Below are 25,285 nucleotides of genomic sequence, written 5' to 3'. Positions count from 1 at the left end.
TCATGCGTCCGTGAATCGACGACATGAGACATGGCCTCCGCACCTGGATGCCGGACTCTGCTGTTCAACGGGCACGGCCGACTGTGGCGTGCGCTTGACCATGGCGGGCGAGCAGGGCGACGCATCGAGAGACATGGCTTCACACTGGGCCTCGCTTGCCGTCGAGATTGATGAGCGAGTGCGAGGAGTAAGAGGAGGGCCGTCATGCGGCCATTGAGACACATGGCCAGCGTGACTGGACTGGCAGACGCGGCAGTTGGTGTCTACCGTTGACCATGTCTCCCGCAGCAGCGAGCAAATTGACCAGTGTGAATTCGCCGGTCGCGCTCACAAGGTTTTCAGGGTTCCCTCGAGCCACAGTGGTGTTGTTCGTCTATGTAACTTGGCTCGAAATGAAATTCCATCTGGGCACCCATCAGGCTGACAGTGACATGCCATAGCCAGCCAACACAACACGTGACCCTCCGTGCACCGTTCATTCCAGGACCTATAGCTCGTCATAAAAGCCTTGTCTATCGGCCAGGGCTGTTTTATTGTCAACCGTGCCAGTGCTGCCATGTTGCACTGCAACCCTGGCAGGTGCCGCCTTTTGCACTCGTCGTCACAATTCCTGCTGTCCGCACGGAGCAGCATCCGCGTACCTGCGCGCAGCACCCCAGCCTAGTCGCTCCGCTCGTGTGCGACGTCAAGCGGACGCATTGCTGCTTTGACACCAACGTCCTGGCTCTCCTGGAAACGCTTTCCTTGACCTGTGGTCCTGCCCCCCTCTTTCACTGGAACATCTGTCATCGCGCCTGCCCCCTCGGCGGACGGGTCCCACCCAATTGGCAGTTGCTGTCCGGGAGCACCTGCCGTCCCAGAGCCCTAGGTACTTACCCTACGCGAGCACCTGCCCTCGCAGCACCTATCCTGCCTACACTGCATCAATCCACCCACTGAATCCATGATCCATTCACCTTGCCGGCAGGAACCCTCTTCCCTCGCCCATCTCACCGCAACCGCGACCGCGACCGCACCGCCCGTCCCACCCCACCCCTAGCCTAGCCCGTCTCCCATCCCAACTCGCTACCCTCTCCCGCTACTCTCCCACTACCAGCCGCCCTCCAAAATCCCCCGGTAGCGATCGACGACTACGCTCTACCAGCCCCATTCAGATACCATGGCTACCCAGTTTGGCAACTATCGTGGTACGTGCTCACAGCGAACCCCCCGAAAGGCTGATGGCGTGGTCCACTTACTCGTTCCGGTCTCTGCTCGGCAATTGCTCCCCCCCCCCTCCGTTGATGCTGACTCCCACCCGCAGATTATAGTGGGGTTGCTAAAACCCCAGCCTCTGCCACACACGTTCTTGATCCGAGATTGAAAACCCTAGCGGCGCTGATCCCAGGAATCTTCACCGCCAAGCATTGCCTGGACGTCGGCTGTAATGGGGGCAGCGTCAGTACACAACTCGGTAAGTGCAGGAAGGATACCCCTGTCAATTCCTGCAACCGACTATTACTACCATCGACTCGATATTGATCAACTTGCAGCTTTTGACTTCCACGCCGCCTCCGTGACCGGCATCGACATCGACCCCCAGCTGGTTGGTCAAGCCGAGAAGCTCTTCGCGCTGCGCGCTTCCCGTGCCAGACCCCCCACGACCGCCCAAGCACCCGCACATGTCGTAGACTACTTTCCCATGTCGGCCGTGCTCTCTCACGGCTACCGCATAGAGCCGGAAAGCAGGGTTTCACGCAACGCGTCGACTGCGTCAGCCCGTTGGCCTCGTGTAAACTTCTACTCCGCAGATTGGGCCGTACCCACTGCCCAAGATGTCGCAGAAGACTACCATGTGATCCTGGCATTATCCGTCATCAAGTGGATCCACCTCGAGCATGCTGACCAGGGCCTCATCGCCTTCTTCGCAAAATGCTCTGCATCGCTCAAGTCTGGTGGACACTTTATCATCGAGCTTCAAGGTTGGGACTCATACCAAAAGGCCGTCCGTCCAAATCACGCTCCGCACTTTCAACAGGCCTTGGACAAGTTGGAGCTACGGCCAGAGACCTCCTTTGATAAACTGCTCCAGGACCAGGGCCTGCACCTCTGTGCTTCTTCGGATGCCCTACCCCGTCGCATCAGCGTGTATCGAAAGGTTTAAAGGCACTACGCGCCAGAACCACACCCCATGACCACCATGGTCTGCTCGGAATGTTGCCGCCGACATTTGTGCATCTGGCCATTTCTCAAACACGTACGGTAATATTGGTAGGGGTACATCGCAATGTCCATGCCCATCAGAAATCTTGTTTCCGCATGCTTGGATAATCAATCTCGTGTATTCGGGATATATGATCTCGCTCTGGACCCTGGATATATTAGCCTCCTTGTATGAAATCGTTCGGCATGTTTGGCCTGATTGACCCTGCTTCCCGTGGCGCACCGTTTTCTTACAACACCTATATGTGTTGCCGTTCAAATCTCTCTGCATCACGCATACCGCAAACAAACCATCCTTTGATCCGATCACACCTACTGTCGGGCATTCGTTATCCAGATAGATAAGGCGCAGTCATCGAGTGGCTGCCAATTACTCAATCTGCGGGGCCGTGCTCCACATGTCTGGAGTTCTCTCCGGTCATGTTCCCTGCTGGCCGATCTCTCTCCTATTGGACCCGAGTTATACCAGCTTGCGCATCGTACGATCGTGGCGGGCACACCTTGCAGAGATCGTCCAGATAGCAAGAAAAACATCGTTTCAGCCAATTCTATTCGCTTCAGTATTGCAATTCGCAGCGACGAGCGACTATCCTTGGACATATCAGCGGCCATTGAAATACGGCTTGGCTCAAGTAGTGGACCAATACCATGGCGTAATTACCGGAAGACTAGAGCCTAGCGGGGTTCCAGCAGTTCGACCAAACCATAGAGCAGTTACCGTATGAGGTTGTGGACTTGCGCTAGCCGCGTCACAAGACTGCACGTGAATGACTAGGAGTAGTGGCCCTGAGAGTTTTGACATATGTTTGACGTGCATGTCCGGGGATATAACTTAACCGCTGGAGCGGATGAAGCCTGCTAACGCAAACCCTATCATACCGGGTCTCGTTCGAGCCGCGCATCATGAGCTCATCGTCGGCCATATTGTGTGACATTGCTTCTCAACTATTTGCGTTTCCGGGCATGGCACGCCAGGCCAGGTGTGTAGCTAACAGTGCATGGTGGAAAGGTTGTGAGCCTCACTACTACAGTGTCTGTTCTAGGCCGAGCTGAGATCCCGCACTGGTAGGGTCCCCTGGATATGCAATGAAGGACTTTCGTTTGGCGCGCCTCACTACATTCAAGGAAGAGCTAATTGGAGTGATCGCCAGCCATGAGTAACCAACAATCCTCGTCATTTTACTGACTAGAAAACCCCACGGCTTGTTTGTGCAAGTCCAGTCTCGATGCTCACCGACTACGGTTTTGTGCGGGACTCGAGTGCGGCCAACAACGGGATGTGCATGGCAGATAGCCCAGTAACTGCTTTTGTGAATTTTTGCAGCGCATGTGAACAGGTTGCGACTAGTGCCGTAATCAGTCCGGGATCTGTAGGAAAGTGCATACCGTCATCTTGGACTAGTAGCAAAACGCGTTCGGAGACTTGGCTGTATGAGCACGGAGAGTGGATTAGCTAAAAACAGGTAAGTAATAAGTCCAGCCATGTGGTTGAACGATGAGACCTTGTAGTCCAAGTGGCGCACGCCCACTACCACAGTTTCTAGATTGGAGTTTGCGGTGCCCGCGGGTTCTCATAGGACACTGGAACTCGCAGCCAAGGTACGGTATGAAACGTCCATGTGCATGGCTAATATGGTTCAAGTTTGTATTGCATAGGCATGGCCGTACGGGTTTCCGCTAGCGCAGTTTGAAGGGAGTGGTGCCATCGAAGGTCAAAGGCAGCATCGTATATCGGACATGGAGTAATCTCGCAGTCGTGCACTCTGACGGAGTAATCTCGTAGCCGTGCACGCATACACAGTTGTGGTCTCTGGGTATTGGAGCGACGACGAGTGACGCTTCTGCAAGCCAGATGCTGTTTGGACTACTGTCGTCAGCACGCCCTGCAACCTATGGGGCTGCAGTATTCTTTTGTATGCTCGGTCGCACGACAGACAGGTCGGTGACCGATTAATGCATCGGCAGTTTGTCGCTAGCCGAGAGTGAGAATTGGATCCAAGTGTGTTTGTGGAAGGCAGTGTGTGTCAGCTTGCGTGAGCACAGCGGATCGAAATCGATATTGGCCGGTTGACAAAGTATTGAAATTTCTCTCTTTTGCTTTGATACTCTGTATGGTCTCTCCCACTTCTTGCATTCCAAAGCTACGTATGGAAAAGTGATGCTATCGAGTGTTGGATAAGCTGCTTGTCGTGGATACACAGCTGTCGATGGTGGAAGAGGTCGCCGACTCAATGGGGGTGGTCCCTAGATGAACAACGCATCGTCGGATAGCTGCTTTGTGAAAGCACACACGTACAGTTACAACAGCGCCTTGCACAAGCGATGGTGCTCTAGATGATGCCGGCTGAGCTGGCTCTGAGTGACAACAAAGCTACTGCACTGCACCTTGCGCTCATCTCCTCCTCAACACAGCATCTCGACAATGGCAGAGGTGAAAAGACAAAGGGGTAGAATACATGTCTGGCAGACATTCAAGCGGCACATGCAAAGTATGTTGAAGAAAGTGCCACAGTCAGCTACAACTCGGCTGGTTTCCTGTATTGAGCCGATTCCGGTCGAAGTTTGTGGAGAAAATGTGGCAGTTGTGGCATTTCGTCTTGCCGCCCTCGGAACACGACTTGCTGCAGTCTCGATTACGTATGCGAGGGCAAGGCCAGTCGATAGCGAGCGTTCATGCATTTACCAGGGGCTATGCAGAACATAGTCCTACCTGTCGTGAGACGTTTCCAGCACATCATACCTCTCACTTGCCTTTTTGCCACGAACGCTTGCATCTTGCGTGCGCGCGCGCCCGCACTTGCGCGCCCCCAACTACGGAACTCGATCCGGCCCAGCTGTGTCTGCGTATGTGTGTGTGCTGGAAGCGGGAAGCGACGAGGGCCCGCCGTTTTTGATGAGACGTGGGTGTTTTTTTACACCTGCTCTGGACGCGACAGGTCGACGCGGGGCTGGCAAAATGGCAGTGGCCACCTCACCTTGCTGCTTCGGAGACTTTGTACCTTTGAGAAGAGAGCTCTTTTTTCCCCTCCCTGGCCTGAGCAGGACAAGCAAGGTTTTCGCAGGGACCGACGCAAGAGGATGCGAGGGACATGTTGACCCCCGTCTCGCCATCATCAATGGCCGTGATGGGTAGCTGCCGCTGCTGATGGAGCGTCTGCGGTGGCGGGCCTCTTCAGCTCAAATGGACGACTACCTGGCGACTAGGCGGGAAGCCAAGCGCTGCAACAAGAAGGAGTATATATAACCTTGAAGCAGCATCGCGGGTGGGTTTCACACGAAATATCTCGTCCACTCTCTACATGTACCATTGCCGGGTCATGATTCAAGCCGCCGCCCATAGCTTGGAACCGGAACAGTAGCCTCAGCCCGAACAAGGAAAAACAAAATCATCGACGCGTTATCAGGTAGGCAGCAGAGAAATCCGGGAGTAGCATCAGTGCGTCTGAGCACGTGTTTGCGTGTATCATCTATAGGGCCCGCGACTTGTCATGTCGTAGTCGTTGTGAGGCGCAAATCTGGGGCGCAGAATGGGGGCGCTTATAGGACATGAAACCGTCTTGGTAACTGACCGTGCGATAGGCTTTGCCTGACAAGATTCCGCGCGGGCGCTTCTCACGATCCCTCTTGCAGATCGCTGGTTCTGGTTATTCGACATCCTGCCGACGGTCAGACGTAAGCCGGATCCTTGCTTTTGCCCAAAGGCGAATGACCTTCCGACCTCCGTCGCACAGAGCTAGACAACCAACGCGAACACAACTTGCGGCATCGCACATATCGCCCTTGTCATTTACATAGAGATCAACTTGGCCAGCCATCGCAGCAACTCCCAGCCCTAGGAACAGGAAACTGCCCTTCTCCCACCGCCCAGGCGCAAACTCGATCCCGTTGCTATCCGCGAAACCACCTTCTCCTAACCCGCATCGCCCCCATTTACCGAGCCATGCCGCCCGCGAGCTCCTCGTTTACGCCCCTTAATGTGGTAGACGACGTGGTACCGGAATGGCTGGGCTCCTTCACCCTCGCCGCGCCCCCAAACACGGATCTCTGGAGGAAGCCGCAAACAGGAGACACGGTGACGGCGCCGATACTCTATACCGCGTTGCGCAACCCTTTTATAGCCGCAGAGGTCACCGTTTCCTCAGACTGGGAGCTTGAGTGGGATCAGGGAGGGTTAGTCATCTTTGCAGGCGCACCGCCAGGCCAAATACCGCCGGCAACAGCGGAGGCGAATTCGACGACGACTCCTCCCGAGGTGCCGAATATTGCAGATATCACTCTAGAAGACAGCGATAGCAATAGCACCAGCGCTGCACCCAGCCCAGCGACCCAACACGCGCAAACCACCAGCATACCCAACCCAGAAACCTTTGTCCCATCACCAGACTCTCAACAACCCCAAGACCCCAGCGTCGCCCCACCCGCCTACTACGCTCCAGCCCCGGCCTCAAAATGGGCAAAAGTCGGCCTCGAATTCTCAAACAACTGCTCGTACGCCACCTCGGTCGTGGCAAACTGCGAAGGCGCAGACTGGTCTCTCAGCGCCCTCCCGCCACACCAGCAACGGCGCCTCGCGCTCCGCGTCAAGATTGAACGCATTGGCTATGCGCTGTGGGTATGGTACGAGGACGAGCTGCTCGGCTGGAAGAAGCTGAGAGAGGTGACGTGGTTTTTCTGGGGCGTGGAAGATAAAGCTGTACGTGTGGGCGTGTACGCTAGTCGACCGGCGAATTTTGGCATCTCAGCCTTCGAGAGGAGGGCGAATGGTGGCGTGGGCGGGTTGAATAGTGGGTCCAGGAATTTGTATGTGGATTTTGAAGGGTTGGAAATTATGTAGAGGTGGTGGTGGTTGGATGGGTTATGCGCATGCGTGTGATGTGGTGATGGTGATGTGATCATTGTCTCTATTTTTGGTCTTTCGGCTTCTCCGAGCTCCCTGTCTGTTTCCACCCTTGTACATCTTTCCCCCTCCTTCCCTTATCTCGGTCGGCTCAGTCTGTTCGTTTTGCATTCGAGACATTTTATATCTCGGTTTCCGTTGGGTGTTGGGGTTCATGGGAGGTATCTCATCCAGCTTCATGGCTTGTTTTTAGCTTTTCTGCGCGATCTCTCTTTCCTGGTCGAATATATTTCCCCCTCTTGTTCGTTTATGCATTATACACTATACATCATCATTTAGTCGGTCGGCAGTCTTCCAGTTAAAATGAGGTAGGATTTCAAACGTCGTCTAGCATCTAGGCTTATCGCTTGTATTCTACATATCTTATCATATATCCTGCTGCTTTGCTGCTTTTTTGCTGTCTGCTTCCTTCTTGGTTCTCGTCCGCTAGGGTCATTCTTCTCAATCACTGGTGGTTGTTGTCTCTGTAAATCCAACCTGTCCACCGTTTGTGTCAATATTTGCGGGCGGATTTCACAGCGTCTGAAATGGCAGGTTGTTCACTTTGTTGTTATTTATCCAAGAGCGAGGCAGTTCAGGAGAGGATCTAAGAGTGTTTTGTGGCGTGCTTTGGCAAGAAGCGATTCAACGGACTGGTGGTGTGGAAAAGTAAAGTATCTGGTACATATACATCAATACAAAGAATTTATTTGGTACCTGCTTTGCTACATGGTGACAGAAATATGCATGTGAGATGTTGAATTATTAAGATATGTACGCGTGATTAGTTGGAGAATAATAGCAATGGCAAACGACGAGTGCAAACGCCCCCTTCTAGCTACTTGCTCACATTGAAGAAGGATGACTGATATAGGTGAACGTGTGAAGTGTGTACTAACCGCAACATACTTGTCGATATCATACATCCTCACTGAAGTCTCACTCTTCCCATCTCCTGCATCGCCGTCGCGTACCGCTGCTGCGAAATGGTACCACAAACCTACCTCCACCGATCCCTTCTTCTCTATCTTTTGGCATCCACAACTTTCACACAAGGCGATGAGGCGAAAGATGACATCACATCTCCCACCCACCTCCCATCCAACTCAAGAAGTGCAATCTCACCACCGCCATCAGCCGCCTGCTGGACCACCACCCCCTGCCTCAACACCCTCGCCCCCTTCAGCACCTGCTACCTCACCACCGGCCCCTTAACCCCCACCTTAAACCTCACCTCCCTCTCCCTGTCCTACCAAGCCTGTCTCTGCGCCCCCAGCTTACCGTACCTACACCTCATCCCCAACATCGCCGCCCACCCCGACTCCAACGTTTCCAGCTGTCTGGCTTGTATGCAACAGGCGGATGTGAATGTTACAGACCGGGATGGTGTGGTGGGGCGGTGGGTCCGGAGTGTGGACGGGTTTTGTGCTGCTGAGGTACCGGAGTTGGAGGGCTTGTTGGTTGCGTTGTTGGAGTGGTTGAAGGGGACGGGGGAGAGGGTTGAGGGGAATAGTAAGCTGGGGGGGATTGAGGGGGTTATGAGTGTTTTGGGGGTGACGGCGACGGGAACGAAGATGATGGACATGGAGAGGTATCTGACACAAGTGCCACACAACTGGCCGTATACGGCGCCTGCTGTTGCGAGACGGGCGGGCGTGACGACGAGGTTTGCGTTGGTGGAGGCAAGCGAAAGTGGTTCAACTACCCCCATTGGCCTTGAAGAGACAAAAGTACCGAGAACTGTTGGCTGGGTAGAAGCCAGTCTACTCTGGTTTCCAAGATTACTCTACACACCACGACCGCCGTCTCCATCATCGCCATCTGCGAATCAGACAGCTAGGGCTGGGGCGTATAATGGACTGCTGGCGTGTTGGAAACCTTCGTTCGTGGTCAATATTACTACGACAGCGATGGAGTCGACAGAACAGATTTCAACGTCGGACACGCCGGTGGGGGGTTCAGAAGGCTCTGGGTTGCCTACTTTTGAGTCTTTGTTGTCATCGACGGCTACGACATCGACTACAACATCGACGAGTCGGCGGATAGTGAGGTTGACGACGACACTGGTGGTTGATACTGCACAGGTCATGACACCAACGGTAACGATCACGTCAACGGCAACACTTCACCGAGTTCGTCCGGCTATGAGACGAGGTCCAGTACTGGCGAAAGAGAGTGACAAGGGCGATGTAGCTTCAACAGCTACAAGATCAGGAGTAATGACGCCACCGCCACCGACACCGACAACAGCGGGTGGTCAGCAAGCCCCCACAAGAGCCACCATATCGCTAAACGGAGCGGAAGAAATAGACAGACTATGGTCACAGATCAAACACGCCATGCATTCAAACCTCAACCCCTGAGAACCTCATCGCATATACAAGAGATCCTACACTAGACCTCACCACGGAGAAACCCATCATCTCAAACATTTAATTATTAAGTATTACTCGATCATGCTTCCTATGAATCATGTCATCTATCTCTTTCTCCCAAAATGGAGTATACGGTCGCTCGTTTTTCTACGCGTTTATATCGCAGTGATGTACACATGTAGTGGGTCCGTTAAGTTCCTTCCAAAACACCAGAAAAAAGCCCTCAAACCCTAAAGTTCACTGCCGCCCGCGTTTTTTCCAGCGCAAGCGGTCGATAGTGACCAAGAAAAAGATTATATACAATCACACATCGTCATCTCGGAAATCTCATGCGAGAACCATCATGTCGTTGAGTACTACGCCTTCATCTCCGCAATCAGGTACGGTCCGATGACGCTGGCAGCGGTCCAGACAACCATGACGCTCTCGACGCATAGAGTGTATGGTGCATGCCAGACACCGACGTCTTGCAACCTGACCCAAATGGCGTAGAAGGCTACGTAGAAGAAATGGTAGACCAACATCAATGGATGTGTGATCAAACCTGCAAGCATACCACATGGCTCGCTGACGCTCTTTCCACCGCGCATGAAGTACCTGAAGCAACCCTTCTTGATGTACTCCAGGTATTCGTTGTTGGCTGCGAAGAGCGAGTAGAGGGCCATGGCGAGGATGTTGATGACCGAAGAACCATGCTTGCGCTGCCAGTGGAATGTCGACATGGCATCGATGACAGCGTTGGTGTCCTCGAGTATGGGAATGTTGGCTGGAGAGAGGAGATTGGAGAGGAGGACAACATCGTTGAAGGCAACAGTCATGCCACCACCGGTGAGGGGATGACGCATGTTCATGGCATCGCCAAGCATGATGAGACCGGGTTGCTTCTGGGTGCTTGGGGGAAGGAAGGAGTTGGGCATACTCCTCAGTTTTCCTGCTTCGACTGCTTTCTTGAAGGCAGGCTGGACGCACTCTGGGAGGGCTGGCAAAGCGACGTTGAGCATATGGTTCTTGACACCGCCATTCTTGGGCGACGCGGAGGGCAGGTTTTCGGGTATGTCAATAAGGATACGCGTCTCGTGGGTACCGATTTGGTAGATGAGGATAGGTGGTTGGTCGCCGAGGATAACGTGACCATGGTTGGGCATTGGCAGCTTGGCGTCAATCATTTCAAGACCCCAGAACTTGCTGCGGACTTGGGGCTGATGAGGGTGGTTTTCTTTCCTGAACTTGGAGGCATAGCCGTCGGCGACCAGGGTTATCGCGCCGAAGTAAAAGTCTTGCTCGCCGGCGGTCTGGCATGATACACCCAAGACCTGGCCGTTGTAGTCGCTCTTGACGAGGGATGTGACTGTGGTCTCGACAATGGTGACATTGGGGGTGGATCGCGCCTTGGCACGAAGCTTGGAGATGAAGCGACCATGGTGGAAGGAGCGACCCTCTGGGGCTTTCGAAGGCGCAGAGGTGATTAGGTTGTCAGGGTAGGGGATGTGGACCTTCTCTGGACCGTATAGAATCTGGTATCCGTGGCAGGGGATGGCGTCAATGTCCTCGAGACAATCTATAGGGAGCTATTAGCATTCACCCTGACCAAAACTCCAGGCAGCAACACATACCCCTCATGCCCAGCTTCTCCAATGCATTCACACCGCCGGGCTGCAGCAGCTCGCCAACAATCCTGTCGGGCTCCTTCAAGCTCTTCTCGAGCAGCAACACGCTCCTGCCCTGTTTGCCGAACGCGACAGCCGCGGCACAGCCAAGGATGCCTGCGCCGACGATGACGATGTCAGCCTCGTGATGTTCGCGTCGCCTCTCGTCGCGGTAGTCTGTCGTCTGTGTGGACTCGACTTTGGGGACCGACTGTGTTGAGCGCCTAGTGCGAAGCTGTGGTGAGGGCGAAGTGTTGACGCCAGGCGGGAGCGCCGTTATCTTGGTACCAGAAAACATTGTGAGCATGATTGCGGTGGGTGGGCCTGTTGAAGGACCCAATTCAGCTTTATTAGGGGTGCGGTTATGAGGGTCAAGGGTGAGGGCGGTGATGACAAAATATGCGGAGCTCGTGTGGATGTGTGTGGAAAGGGCGGTATTGGTATGGGAATATAGAAGAAGCAAAAAGAGACAAACGTCAAGATCTTGTTAGGCCCAGGGTCCAGCCTTGTCGCAGGTGGCGACCGCGATCTTAAGCCTTGAGATTGAGTGCAAGGATCGCCTCACCGCCCACTTTTCTGCCAGGGGCATTGCCGGTCTTGGCCAACATGGCGTGAAGATCATCTCATCTGCCAGCTTCTTACCCACCCTCGCACCATCTGCCATCGTCGTCTGCCGTCCACAGGTTGGCATGATAATGCTGTTTCAGCATCGGTCGCGACCATGGTTGGACACAAGTAAATGCCTCTCCCATGATTCGTTCTCTTCTACGGCTAAGCGAGGCCATCAGCCGTCGCGAGCTCTAGCTTGCCACCGATCGCTGTACTCCTTCATCCTTAACATCCAAAGTTCCCATCTAAAATCTCGGAGAAAACTATACCACCCCCCTCTACGGCAAATTGCGGAGCCCATGGTTGGCTGACCTAATAGTCACCACAACCGGCTACCTTTTTCCTGTCGGAAGTGATGCTAGCCGCCCATGACTATACGTCCTAGATATCTAGCACGAACCTTATGATAGACCGAATGCGCACATTGCACATGAGTGATGTAGTCATTGCAGCAGCATCCACGCTTGCGCATACAGCTAGCCGTCACAAGCATTACCACTCGGCACCTTTCACATCTCCGACTCAGTTCAATTGGTAAAAGATGGACTCTGAGAGCCTTTGTATTGAAGAAGCTACTTGAGCCATGCCACTTACCGTGCGGTGCAGTGATTATGAATAGAAATTACGACTAAGGCCACAAGCGGCGTAATGTAGATGACGCAAGGAAATATATATAAGGAAGTGTGAGGAAGCGTACAAGCATTTCATTGTCGTGAGTCCTGCGCTTTTGTCTTGACGTGTGCACCCGCTTTCGTTCGGTATCGCGTCCAGTCCTGCAACCGTCTGCTCGTCAGATGTATAGTCGCCCTAGGGTATGAAAAAAGAAATGTGTTTGTAAAGTCGCATTGCCCGTGGATGTAGCCCACTTCAACGCCTCACCAGGAAGAAATGCAATCATGCAGGTTGAGACATGCCAACGAGTAACGAAACTCATGGCATCAATGCAGCCGACCGCTCAAGACCTCAACATCTTACATTGCTGTACCAGGCTGTTGCGTTGGGGGAAACATGGGCGATACCAAAGGAGTGTCGACCTCAATGATGGTTGATTGTCTACCGACGATTGGTCTATTGGCCCCAACCGGCTCTGCGGCACCAATATGAGAATTGCGATAGTAAGAGTCGTACAAGTCGCTCAGTCGGGCATCTTTTCGACCTGTGCCAGGTGGAAGGAGTTTGTGCGACTGACGATGGGTATCACCTTCAACGTCAGAAGACGCAAACAGAGAACTTCGCCCAGACTGCGTGATCCAGCCGTCAGACACTGATCCATCCTCGTCATCGTTTTGCGCATCATCGTGGTAAGGCTGATAGACTTGGAACCCACTCGACCGGTGATTGCTGGTATACATGCTGCTTGCGTCGCTCCCGTCTCGTGCGTGATGTGAAGTCACTCGGGATTGTAGTTGGAGCTTGGGGGCGGACGAGGGTGACTGCGCAGGCTCAAGATCTTGCAATGAAGTTAGGTGTGGCCTAATATATATCTATAAAGTTGCTAAATGTACAAACGACGCACCAGGGAGCGTGTTACCTACTCGGCTCGTGAACTTGCACGCGAGGGTAATCGTACTCAGGCGATGGCGAACGAGATTCTTTCCTCAATGCGCTGCCAGGGATAGTTGGCAACCGGGCTGTGGGTGGGCTGTAAGGCGATGGCGGTGTTGCGGATTGACCAGGTGAAGTGCTGTAGGATGCGCTTTGGGACTGATGACTGTTCCCGTCCGATGTGTAGTATGAGACGGTGAGCGCGTCGGGCGTGTCTTTGCTGGACGCCGGTGCATAGTGTTGATAGGTTTCGGATGGAGACATGGATCGGGGAGTTGCAAAGCCTTCGCTGTCGCTGTCGGATCCACCAAAGGTAGGAGAAGAGGATCCGCGGGATTGGCCAGACGATGGTGGCGGTTGTAGAGACAGGTCGTGTCTTCCGTTGAGTTCGGCGTCTGAGGGTCGGAGCCTGGAAGGCTCCCTGGTGGCATGGAGGTTCAAGCTGAGCACGCTGTTGTTGGTGGACTGGCCCTTCATGAGCGGGGAGTTTACGCTTCCCCCAACAAGAGTGCTGGTGCTCATTGCGGGATGGTCACCAATGACGGATCCTGCTCTTGACGTAGGGCGCGACTGGGCGACACCAGCATAGAAACCGGCCTCGATGGCACGAATGCCAAACAAGTCTCCTTCATCCTTCTCGCGCTGGTTCAACTCGACAGTGTCCTCCCTTGGCCCAGCCTCCAGTTCCGCCTTCTTCGCCTTCTTCAACCTTGATGTTGTTAGTTTAGGCAACACCTTGATCCAGTCATCTACTTACTTCTGACGGTTGTATAGAACCTTGACAAATCCACCGAGGATGGTAAGTACTAGCAAAGAGAGAAAGACAACACTGTCTTACGTCAGTTCTGGTTGACTCGACTGACTCCAAACAACCTACATGTACTTGTATGCCAATTGCAGGTCTCCGAACCAGTTGGACGACATTGTGATCAAGGTAGCGAAGAGGATTGCTGAGTCCAGAAGTTGGTGTTCTGGATGTTTTGGAAGAATTGCCGATTGTTCATAGGCTAAACGAGAGCCGGAGACTTCAAAATCTGAGTGGTACCACCATCTACCAGGGCTCAAAGGAGTATAAGGTCAGGTGTTCGGTCCTTCTCGGATTTCGTTTATTGGAACGAGAGTGAGTTGAAGCGGATATCGAACGATGGTATACGAATAACACAACTGTTGAGAATGAGAGGACGTGTGAACAAGACACACAAGAAGGAATGACTTTGAATTGCAAACTCGTGGGAAACCAGGGCTAGGAAAACTGCGAGGGGAAGACCTGTAAAAGAAGGTAGCTCCAGTAGTCTGGCGCTATTCATACGGCGCTGGCAAGCATGTTTAGAATCTAAAAGCGGAGGTTACAAGCTAGGTCCAAATGCCCGCGGACGAAGCGAGTCTCAACACCAATCAAAGTCCACACGCCGCCCGAAAAGGAAGACTGATTCAAGTGGCCTAACGAATTTAGTGGTGGTTTCGTTTGAAGGCCTAGTGACCCGGCATCCCCATGCATTGCCCGTCCAGCGCACACGCCACATGGGCTGGAGATTCGGAAGAGGTCCAGTTCGATGGCAGTCTGGGCGTTCGTAAGGTGTAACTCGTTGCTTGCAAACCATTGGCATCTTCTACTTGGCATTACTGAGACATTACTTTGTAGCGTTTAGCAGCCGCTGGCAATTGGGGTGGCAGCGGGCAATGACGAGCGTCGAGACTGCATGTCCCAATGACACAACTTGTGGCGGATAGGAAGCGTTTGGCGCACCTCGTATTGACGGGTGACAGAAGCATGATTCGCTTTTGGTCCCGCCCGCCATGCCCCTGACATAGAGCTGGACCAGCTATAGAGAAGCTATAGGAACAGGCAAGGTTGTCAATCCGCACATGCAAGTGGGCAAGCCAGGCCGCTCGTTAGGCCCCACATTCGGTTACTTGGCAGGGGAAAGGCACCCGCATCCGGACCAAGCGCATGTGAAAGCGGCCACTGTATATGCTTTTTTCAGCTCAGCAACGCTGGTGCCCAGGCCCTACAATCTTTTTTCCGCTTCATAGCCATGCCACGGCCATCTCCCGACTTCTTTCCGCTGGTTGCAATCTCCCGGAAGTCCGGCACCAAGTGATTATCGATCTTGGTCTCCGCCCCAGGGATCAACATAGTCTATGGATAGTTTACCGTTGAGCCTTCAAACACGCAGTCACAGTCGACGCGAAGGAAGCAAAGCAAAGCAAGCAAGCGTCGCTTCACATGCGGGGGCGCAGCTGCAGTATTCCACGCTTTACCCGACACATGTGTGACGGGAATACGGCCTGTCGCACCACCACGATTCAACGTATCAGAACGAAACGTCCAATACTCGCTTCTGACTCTGCCAGCGGCGCAGCATTTTTTTTCTTCCCTTGCCGACATGCACATTCAATTACTTGGGCGACCCGCCGGTTGAGAACGCACGGTTTGCAAAGTGGCCCAGCTTTGGGAGTGCATCGTCTGTCTGAACAGCATCATAATGGCCAAAACCCGTGGTACTCACACTGCTATTCAGATAGCGCATAGCCATTTCGCGCTTTAGCTTCTACGTAACCTCTCTCGCAGCGAGCGGGCAAATGATGACGAAGAAGGGGTTCAAGCTTGGTCTGACGCGTTTTGGGCCTTGTTGAGCGGCTCTGTGGGTAAGTTGTTGTCCAGCGTCTCGTACTTTTTCTGCGCTAGGCCGACCCATTGCACTTACACCTCGACCCATAATGCGAAAAGGAGGCAAACGCAAATTAAAGAGATTGCAGCTTTGCAGGCATGTCGCTTAATGTCATGTGATGCGACTGCTATCGATACTGGGTTTGAGTTTGAGCCCGCGGCGGTGGGTGCAACTCATCGCGGTAAGAGTTGCCAGTGAGCCCGTCGCACATGTTGTTTTGCCATCGCGTAGCATTTGCCTTCGTTTTGACCGTTATCTAGGCTCCACTCGTATCCAATTTCTTCTTTTCTGAAAATGCCTTTGTCATAGATGCATCGGTGAGCAATGCAAAAGCTCGAGATAAGAGCATCGGTCGTATGGAAAGGAAAGAGCATGTCACAGAGTGCGCTGGCCGGCCCTCAAAGACACAAAGAGCGTGGGTGGGTATATGACCCGATGACGCATTGAGACAAACAAGTTATGCTGGAAGCGATCGCCCAAAACACGTCTGTGGCGCTTTGTATTGATCAAGTCGAATCATGGTTTTTGGCGCAGAGAGAGACTGCTGGGGCAATTGGGTGGCGTTATGGTTCGTGGTGAAGGCGAGATTGCCACCATGAGGCTCTTGGCGGGCAGTCGCCATGATTGAGCTTGTGCTAGCGGCTACCCTCCATCACCACACGGGACCTTGGAACTCCCAGTCACCCCGCCAAATCGAGTCAGCACCCCGTCGTCATCTGCAATGGCTTCATCTACCAAGGCGTCCAATAAATCAAAGCTTCTCAGAACCGAGCCTCTGGACAACAAGGACGCGAAATGGGCAACGCTTGTAAAGTATGTTAATGCTCATTGCTCGACTCGTGCACCTGCGAATATGCGAACGCATACAGCCTATATATTGCGATAAACGCTCGCTCGGTCGTCGATACTAATCGTCTGGTAGAACCACCTACACGGATCCCGAAGGCGTCGAACGCACGTGGGAGTCCGGCCAGCGTCTCACACGACCCAAAGGCTCGGACATAGACGGCGTTGGGGTTGCGGCAATCCTGCAAGATCCTGCCAAGCCCAACGACGAGCCAAGGATCATTCTTCAGAAGCAATGGCGTCCGCCGGTTAACGCCACAGTCATCGAGGTCCCAGCTGGTCTAATGGACCCCAACGAAAGCCCGGAAACCTGTGCTCTCCGCGAGCTTAAAGAAGAGACGGGCTACATTGGGGAGCTAGTCGCAGACAAGACTGTAAGGCCTGTTCTGACCTTGATTGTGAGACATACTGACCTCCTACTCCGACATGTAGTTCCAAGTCAGCCCCATCATGTTCAATGGTGAGTGCCAGCACTAAGCCGTTATTCAGCATTGTCTCGGTCGATGGGCTCTCATCTCATCTCCATGTTCCTTTGTGTGCTAATGCTTTCCAGATCCAGGTTTTTGTAACACCAACTTGAGAATGATTCATGTTACCGTCGACGTTTCTCGGCCCGAAAACCAGGATCCTCAGCCCGAACTCGAGGACAATGAGTTCATAGAAAACTTCTCGGTTCCATTGAAGGATCTCTGGGAAGAGTGTATCCGTTTCGAACAACAAGGGTACGTGATCGATGCCAGGGTCGGCACACTGGCTGAAGGCATTGAGTTTGCGAAAAGATGGCGCTTTTAGCTTAATTGCCCGGCACGCCCCGCACTGTAGTAGATAACCAGGGGAGCGGACCATCGCGATCTCGTAAAACTGTAGGCTAACCTATCGAATACCCCTGACCTAAGTGCTGATGGCTTCGGGCCACTTGCTGCTTACTCACATGTCTTACGCCTTCTTACATCTACAGTCCGAAAAAGGCCCGGAATCCCCGCGGTAAATCTACGATAGTCTTTCCATTATGATCTCTACGATATGCTTTGCACTAAGCGCATGCTGCGGGTAGGCAAGTGTCAGAGAACTGTTGGTAAGGCCAGTCAGCCTAGACCTTTGGTATCATGGTATAGCTTTGCGCGCGTAGACCGGATACAATCAACGCACGTTTGCTAGCTAGATCGATATACAGCCAGCAATCCGAAACATACCTGCAGTAGGCTGGGGTAGTGCAGGGCGATGACAACAACTGACCGTATGATTATGTATTACCGAAGTGCGCATGCACTGTTGTCCTTCTCCAGGACTGCTCAATATATTCAGGCCTAGTCTCCTTTGTTGGCACGCATAAGCTATCCTTGTAAATATATTATGCCAGCTGGGGAGCGAGGCAAAATTCATTGAAACCTTCGAAGTGAACAATGTGGACGGATGAAGTTAGTGCGAATTTCGCGAGGATGTGACCTGTAGGCCGCGATTGGCCCGGAGAACCAGTAGCGCTATTCTGGGCATGAGGTCATCTGAATCCGGAAGTATGAAAAAAGCAATCCATATCAAAGAGACATGGTCGGTCTTCATCTGTTTGGCGAAGCAAGCTCTGTCATATAGTTACTGAAACCCGCTCTACGTTCACTGCGATGTCACATCTCAGCTAGCATAGTGCATCGACTACAACACCTCAGCAACCGTCACCATGGCTGCTAGCATCGACTATACTTGGGCCAGTTATTGCTGGGGCCGGCCCCACTTGACAGATCATCTAGATAGGAAGATCCCAGATTCATGGCGAAGAGACTTTCCGTCTTTTGTCATCGGTTACAAACTTTCTCGCCGCGGGAAGAAGCCAGGTAAGAGCCGCAAGATATGATTGAATATTGGAAGTTTAACATCAGTTTAGATATACAAATTGATGGGATTGTCAATGTCTATAGGTCGTTGTACGATTCCAACAGGCACAAGAAGGCCAAGAAACTCGTGAAATTGGGAGCGGCCTCGCCAGATCCACGGCTAAACGCGCGAAATTTCCAACTTAGCGAGACTTTGGAAAAATACAGTAAAAGTCTTCCCAAACAAGATCGATCACGATTTGCAGCGTTTGCTTACGGCGGAAATGTTATGCTTTTGGGTAAAAATGATACAGGTGAAAGGTGGAATGATCCGGCGCATTGCAACCCATGCTAACTATTATGAACAGATGAGGAACGCATCTGGCTCTGGGAGAACAGTGAACAGGTTGTTGAGGCGTATGTAGGATCAGGGAAACATTGGTATGGTCAGTATCAGAAGACACGACCACCGGTCTCGCCGCCCTTGAATTCGGTTCACGCTGCAAACGCGCACTTACGTGATAAGATCATAAAATACCCACCAGCTACTCTAGGAGATCCGGATGAAGTCCAGAGAGTGCTAGGTGCCCAGTATAGCGGCAACTTACGTTGGATGTTCCACTCCACGATTTTCCAGAATGGGCATGTTGAGAATTACCAGCGCATCGTCCATCTTTTTGTGGGCGTCGATGAGCTCGATCACATCCAAAAGGTACGAGCCAATTGATAATGCCATGTTAACAATGATACTCATCTATACATAGCGAATCATTGTAAAAGTACAAGGCGAGAGAACAGAAAAATCGCTTTTAGACACTATGCAACCTGAAATCGATCTGCACCAAAGGCTCACTACGAAGGGATGTCGCCATATCGTAGACTTCTATGCAGCTTCCTATCGCATACGAAGAATACCCCCTATACTGGGCTATGTGTACATGGAGTACGCACCCTTCGGCGACCTACATGACCTTGTGGACAAGCATCACTCGAGGAAGGAAAAGTATGTTATGCGTTCCTCCTCAGCCCACTTAATTGCATGGTAAGACCAATTGCTGACAAAGCTTTAGCACTGTACAAATCCCCGAGCCCATGCTTTGACACATCTTTCGGGGCGCAGCGGAAGCTGTGCTTCTCATGCAGACTGGCCGTACCATTGATGCCGACCAATCGGAAGTACCAAACCAAGTTTTCCAAGTCTCGCAAGAAGATTCCGGACCATGGGTGCCAATCGTCAACTCCGATATCAAGGACTTGAACATAGTGCTTGGTAATGCAGTCCAAGACTGTTATCCGGGATATAAAATGCCGAAAATGATAGACTTTGGATTAACGTTCGACGACAACAGGTACCCTGACGCACGTAGTAAGAAGGACGAACTTGGGGCCTGGATAACTGCTTTTCGAGGTACGACGGGCTGGAATCCACCTGTAAGTTTTCGTAATGCTCACCACCTCGGTGGTCCCAACAAGAACCCATGTTAACGACTGAATGATAGGAAGCATACGCAACGTCGTGGAAGGAATACGAGAACGAAGCTATTAATGGCCGCACGGACATATGGCAGGTTGGCCTCGTCATGCTAAACCTAATGGAAGGCCAGGCGAGAGTTCTCAATGAAAAGCACAAGGTTGGTCGCAATATGCAACATGCCACAGAGTACAAGCGCACGTATTCCTATGCACTCGAGCGACTAGCGTTTGATTGCCTCACAATGGATCCGAAGAGGCGCCCAACAGTAGGGAATATCCTGTACAGAACGAGGGTTGGAAGGAAGGCCTGGGAGCAGGCGTATGGGAATATGAACGTGCCGGATGCAGACGTGCTGGAGAGGTTTCGGATGACTTGGAGCAAGGATCCGATTGAAGAGGGTACGCAATGGATCCCAAGGAAGAGGAGGAGGAGGAGGACTGAAGAGGATGAATAAGACGAAGAAGGCGATGATGAAGAGGATGATGATTATACGGGTCATGAGAGTGACAGGAGTACTTTGATTTTTAGATTTACTGAAAGTTTTACTTCACAGAAGAATAAAGAAGACAGTCTTTAGGCTGATCATCTTGGGAGAGTATCGGGGTCTGTGATTCTTAGAGATGAGAGGAGTAATGTTGCTAGTAACAGGTGCCATTTTTGATACTTCCCTTTTCTTTGGTCTCAGACTTCTTCGTAGATTCAAGAACATGATCAGTAAACGTTAGCGTTATTCAGAAATCGACAAGTAAAATCGCGTGACAACGTGTAAGAATCCGATTTGCCTGCAGCAAGACGGAGAGGATGTAGCGCCTCCGGATTGGGGTTAGAGCGACGGAACTCACTTGGACAAAACAAGACTATAAAAGCTCCATTATGGCACCCCTCGCACGATGCAGCCCTGACTGGGGACGGGAAAGCATGCTGGCACCACCCAGTCATTGTTCTGCGGTAGTCACATGGGATTTTTTCTTTCAACGTTTGCTGCTCGCATCATCTCCAAATCCGGACGCAAAGATTAACAAAGAATTGTGTAGCTTGAGACGAGCAAAGACATCGTGTCTCTCAGATGCCTTGCCGCCGCAAATTTCTCATAACAACCAAGTATACCTTGACTGATGCGATTCAATCACTTAAACACCGATTTTTGACTTTGCGCGATATCGCAAGCCTCCTCTGTCTCAAGTTAATACTCAAAGCAGTACTGGTCCAAGCGATGACCGACGATCCATACGATCCCGACAGTTTCTGGGTTAGGGCACAGGCCATGTGTTTGAGCCGACTGATGAAGAAATAGAATTTGGTGCAACACTGGAAGGACAGGATCGAGAATACTTCTGGCTATTCCTCGTTTGCGCTAAGTTCGATGGCTAAGAGAAGAACGCTGATCCGCGTGAATGTATGCTCTACAATACGAGTCCATATGAAGTGCGTACTGATTTTGGCCAGGGGAACCACTTCAACCCCATCTGACTATCCGATATTGGAACGAATGGGGAGATGATGTTAAACAGGATTACATCGACCGTGGGAGAAGGATACAGGACCAGGACCCACGTGTTACTGATGTCTACTTTGAGAGACATAGAGTCTTGAAAATGTTTATGCGGCGTTTCATGATCAGGATGCACTTGACGAGTTCGGATTTTTCACTGTCGGGTGGAAAGTTTGTCACTTGAGATACCAAGTTAGTATGGGTACGTTATCTGAGCCTCTGGCCTCAAGACATCACTAAGCAGACTTGTAGCCGAAGCTGAGCGACACATTGTTGATTTGTGGGCCCGTATTGATGCTGTCATACAGGAGATTTATGTCGATATTGGCAAATTTACGGTTAGACGCCGCGACATGCAGATCGAAATCGAAGAAGACCCCGCCCATTACTATGAGCCCGATGTGTTACCTCCACCTAACTTTACCCGATCCGATTTGGATTTCATCATGGAGCATGACCCAGCGATTGATGATAGACCTGCCGCATCTCATTGGAAGTTTACAAGGACCCTGTTTCAGGGTATGCGTTATGAGATCGATGGCCGTTGGACACACACAATCATTCATCTCTTCATATTGGTCGACCGAGAAGGCATCATTCGTAAAGTATGCTAAGTATATCATAGGTCATTGAGCATGCTAACTAACGTTAATGCGCAGCGTATGGTCGTCAAGATTATTGGAGGGGAAAGCGTCGCTCAAATCAGAGATGAGGTAGGATCGGAGTATCATACACATGAAGCCGTTTCTAGAACAAGATGTCCCAACATTCTGAAAGTATATGGATTTTCTATTCGGAGAAGAGCGCGCAATCCTCAGCTGGGGTACATCTTCATGGAATATGCACCATATGGAACGCTTCTCGACCTTCAGAACAGAGTCAGAGATGACCCTTTGTGAGTTGAAAATGTTTGATTCAAGTTAATTTGCTGTTAAGTATACTGAGAGAGCATTAGGTACCAAGTACCAGAGCCGTTGATGTGGCTCATTTTCAGGGCTCTCATTGAGGCACTGTATACACACCAAACAGGAGAATTAGCTAGTAAAACTGAAGCACATAATCTCAACAGGCCTAACGACGAACTACCAAAGTTGGGAGAAACTGCCTTTGATGATGGGAATTGGCGTGTTGTTGTTGTCAAGTGTCAAGGTTGGGGAGAATCATGTCGTATTAGAGCTCTTGGAAAGAGGTCTATATACGCAGTGGGAAGAGGGAGTGAAGCAGCTAGGCCGTAAAGGTACTAGCGGGTAAATGGGTGGCTGCCTGGTTGCCTAAGGAGGAGCCAAGGGATAAGCCCTATGGCCGACAGTTGTCAACCCAGACATAAGAACAGAAAACGTCGTATTTGGCGAGGCACTGCAGTATTATTACCCTGCGTAAGTAACTTCGGTATCAGCATGTGGTATAGACGCTAATTCTGTACACTAACGTCTAGCTACAAAACTCCGAAGATTACCGACTATGGAAATGCTTTCTTTGATGATCCAGCCCACCCAGCTGTAAACCTGGCAGATATTGTCTTTGCCCCTCCAGGTTGGGGGCCGCCTGTAAGTATCCAATGTTACTGTCTATCTAATCGAAACATGCCGGATAGCTCATTTATATTACTAGGAACAAATTCCCAACCCTCCGGAGGCCTACAGCAAGACACCCATCAAGATTCACAGCAATATCTACAATGTGGGACAAATTATGCTCAGTCTAATGGAGGGAAGAGAGATGTTAACACCAGAACATTGTACGGAAAGGATTGTCCACCCCATCGAGTACAATAAGGTGTATAGCTTTCTTCTTGAGAAGACCGTAGGCGAATGTCTTAGGCTATCGGCCAGACGTCGACCAACGCTCGACAATCTTCTCTTCAGAAGTTTCGAGGGCCTCGCACAATGGCAAGAGGTTTATGGTCCGGTTTCTGGCGACATAGTTCCTGACTATGCGCAATGCGATTTTCAGGACGAGGAGTTTCGGATTGGGGAACCGGAGCGGGCGCATATGCCGAAGAGGAGAAGCGCGGAGGACGAGAATGAGGGCGGATCATACGATGGGAATGATGACGACGAGGGCGGTAACGAGGGCGGATCAGACGATGTCAACGAGAATCTCAATGATGTTAGAGGAGGGGTGGAGGTGACAGAAGATGAGGACGTAACAGAAGGGGTAGACATAACAGAAGGGGTAGACATAACAGAAGGGGTAGACATAACAGAAGGGGTAGACATAACAGAAGGGGTGGAGGTGACAGAAGGGGTAGACGGTACAGAAGAGGAGGACGTGACGGAAGATGATGAACTCGATTACGTGCTTGAGTCAGACGATGAGGACGTCGATAACGATGACCCAAAGGATCTCGATTATGTTTTCGAAGAGTCTTCTTCGGAAGACGAGTGGTACTTCAAAAGGAATAAAAAGGGAAAAAGGAAAAGGTGATGTAGGGGAATCATCAGTGCAATAGTAGAGCCCAGCTGTTCATGATGGGAATGACCAGCTACTAAGTTTGTATTACAACGTCTGTTGCGTTAATTGTAATTTATGGGATGTCTCAGGAGTTGATGAAATAATACCTTTCTTTATTATTCGTAATGGTTGCTGTGAGTTGGTCTCATTTCTCTGATTAGTGTTCACTGTGGTGAAGGGGAAATCATAGCATAATTCGTCTGTGCAGCAGAAACGAGCCATCCGGAGCTACTGACTCTAACAAGGTCACGAAGCCGCACTACCACGCATAAGACTCCGGCGGTACCCGCCTGAATGTCCCTTGGGAGACTGTCAAATGGGCGTTAAACCACTATCAATCAATCAATGACTCTAACAAGAAGAAGGAGGACCAACGAGAACGCCTACGTTCGGACTGCACGCTCATGCACTCCCATCTTTGTTGAGCTCAAAACATTAAACCGAAACCGGGCGAGCTTCAGTTCAAGTCTTTGTTTGACATGTGGCCGAGCGGGATTATCTAAGACACCGGATCCGGCTATCACAGCATAAAGACTTTTGCAAGCAAAACTTCCTAACAAAGACCCATGCAACCAACATCATAGGTTAATGCGTACCCAAATTCATAAAATCCACTATCTCCTCCCCTCTCGTCTTCTTGTTAACTTAGATTCAGTACACAGTAGCTCGCAGTTAGCGCTCTGACAGCTCTTGGACTTGTTATGGCTCCAGCGGATCGAATAAATATCGAAGCGCGATACCTCGCGAAAGAACTGAACATCAATGAATTGCACTCTATATACGAGTGTCGGGCCCAAGAAGAACTGCGAATACGTGAGTTCGGAGCATCGGAGGACCTCAGACAACATTGGAGAGCCGTTGTTACGGGGTACAAGTTGTATCAACGGAAGGAGAGAGGAATTTAGTCATCGAATTTACCGCGGGAAAAAGCGATGATCTAACCTAGAATTCAGGCGTTCCAGCAAAAAACGTGGTGTGCAGTGTGGTAGGCAAATTGACTGACGACTGGCAAAGACTATTCACGGAGTATTATAATGAACCGGATCCGCAAATTCATCCATTGAACTTTCGACTCACGGCGAAGATTGCGGAATAAATGGCGCAAAGGATCCCCAAAGATGCCCAGGACCGCTTCAGGGGCTTTGTATCAGACTCCGCAACAATCAATCCAGATTGGTCAGATTGATTGATTTGATTGGTCATTTGGAGTTTTTACCAACTCAATCAACTCAATCTAAGCTTTTCAAAATAGCTAATCAAATCAACTTGCGAAGGTCAGATTGATT

At 51.4% G+C, this 25,285-nt stretch overlaps 9 protein-coding genes across 9 annotated transcripts; 6 read left to right on the top strand and 3 right to left on the bottom strand.

Annotated features, from left to right (window-relative positions):
- Nucleotides 1–1,159: 1,159 nt before the first annotated feature.
- Nucleotides 1,160–2,143, top strand: PtrM4_128300 (Bin3 family protein; the record flags this gene model as incomplete). The annotated part of the gene is made up of 3 exons (XM_066108863.1): nucleotides 1,160–1,187; nucleotides 1,304–1,453; nucleotides 1,533–2,143. The coding sequence occupies 3 exons, from the start codon at nucleotides 1,160–1,162 to the stop codon at nucleotides 2,141–2,143; spliced, it is 789 nt and encodes a 262-aa protein (XP_065960855.1).
- A 3,999-nt stretch (nucleotides 2,144–6,142) lies between these two features.
- PtrM4_128290 (membrane protein) lies at nucleotides 6,143–7,036 on the top strand (the record flags this gene model as incomplete). Its single annotated transcript, XM_001939878.1, has 1 exon — nucleotides 6,143–7,036. One exon carries the CDS (start codon nucleotides 6,143–6,145, stop codon nucleotides 7,034–7,036), a length of 894 nt encoding a protein of 297 aa, XP_001939913.1.
- A 1,870-nt stretch (nucleotides 7,037–8,906) lies between these two features.
- Nucleotides 8,907–9,167, bottom strand: PtrM4_128280 (uncharacterized protein; the record flags this gene model as incomplete). The annotated part of the gene is made up of 1 exon (XM_066108862.1): nucleotides 8,907–9,167. One exon carries the CDS (start codon nucleotides 9,165–9,167, stop codon nucleotides 8,907–8,909), a length of 261 nt encoding a protein of 86 aa, XP_065960854.1.
- Nucleotides 9,168–9,809: 642 nt separating this feature from the next.
- Nucleotides 9,810–11,397, bottom strand: PtrM4_128270 (squalene monooxygenase; the record flags this gene model as incomplete). The annotated part of the gene is made up of 2 exons (XM_001939876.2): nucleotides 9,810–11,011; nucleotides 11,067–11,397. The coding sequence occupies 2 exons, from the start codon at nucleotides 11,395–11,397 to the stop codon at nucleotides 9,810–9,812; spliced, it is 1,533 nt and encodes a 510-aa protein (XP_001939911.2).
- Nucleotides 11,398–12,679: 1,282 nt separating this feature from the next.
- On the bottom strand, nucleotides 12,680–14,177 carry PtrM4_128260 (DUF1421 multi-domain protein; the record flags this gene model as incomplete). The annotated part of the gene is made up of 4 exons (XM_066108861.1): nucleotides 12,680–13,158; nucleotides 13,244–13,962; nucleotides 14,011–14,082; nucleotides 14,131–14,177. The coding sequence occupies 4 exons, from the start codon at nucleotides 14,175–14,177 to the stop codon at nucleotides 12,680–12,682; spliced, it is 1,317 nt and encodes a 438-aa protein (XP_065960853.1).
- Nucleotides 14,178–16,646: 2,469 nt separating this feature from the next.
- PtrM4_128250 (ADP-ribose pyrophosphatase) lies at nucleotides 16,647–17,563 on the top strand (the record flags this gene model as incomplete). The annotated part of the gene is made up of 4 exons (XM_066108860.1): nucleotides 16,647–16,738; nucleotides 16,848–17,145; nucleotides 17,204–17,231; nucleotides 17,325–17,563. The coding sequence occupies 4 exons, from the start codon at nucleotides 16,647–16,649 to the stop codon at nucleotides 17,561–17,563; spliced, it is 657 nt and encodes a 218-aa protein (XP_065960852.1).
- Nucleotides 17,564–18,446: 883 nt separating this feature from the next.
- On the top strand, nucleotides 18,447–19,680 carry PtrM4_128240 (S-TKc domain containing protein; the record flags this gene model as incomplete). The annotated part of the gene is made up of 5 exons (XM_066108859.1): nucleotides 18,447–18,600; nucleotides 18,651–18,878; nucleotides 18,948–19,291; nucleotides 19,344–19,582; nucleotides 19,650–19,680. The coding sequence occupies 5 exons, from the start codon at nucleotides 18,447–18,449 to the stop codon at nucleotides 19,678–19,680; spliced, it is 996 nt and encodes a 331-aa protein (XP_065960851.1).
- Nucleotides 19,681–19,716: 36 nt separating this feature from the next.
- PtrM4_128230 (uncharacterized protein) lies at nucleotides 19,717–20,574 on the top strand (the record flags this gene model as incomplete). Its single annotated transcript, XM_066108858.1, has 3 exons — nucleotides 19,717–20,010; nucleotides 20,079–20,451; nucleotides 20,567–20,574. 3 exons carry the CDS (start codon nucleotides 19,717–19,719, stop codon nucleotides 20,572–20,574), a joined length of 675 nt encoding a protein of 224 aa, XP_065960850.1.
- Nucleotides 20,575–21,743: 1,169 nt separating this feature from the next.
- PtrM4_128220 (Herpes-BLLF1 multi-domain protein) lies at nucleotides 21,744–23,972 on the top strand (the record flags this gene model as incomplete). Its single annotated transcript, XM_066108857.1, has 5 exons — nucleotides 21,744–21,747; nucleotides 21,798–22,150; nucleotides 22,205–22,440; nucleotides 22,981–23,092; nucleotides 23,157–23,972. The coding sequence occupies 5 exons, from the start codon at nucleotides 21,744–21,746 to the stop codon at nucleotides 23,970–23,972; spliced, it is 1,521 nt and encodes a 506-aa protein (XP_065960849.1).
- Between the last annotated feature and the right edge of the window lie 1,313 nt (nucleotides 23,973–25,285).

The sequence above is a fragment of the Pyrenophora tritici-repentis genome, chromosome 7, assembly GCF_003171515.1.
Source record: "Pyrenophora tritici-repentis strain M4 chromosome 7, whole genome shotgun sequence".
NCBI lineage: Eukaryota > Fungi > Ascomycota > Dothideomycetes > Pleosporales > Pleosporaceae > Pyrenophora > Pyrenophora tritici-repentis.
This window is presented reverse-complemented; position numbering and strand designations above follow the sequence as displayed.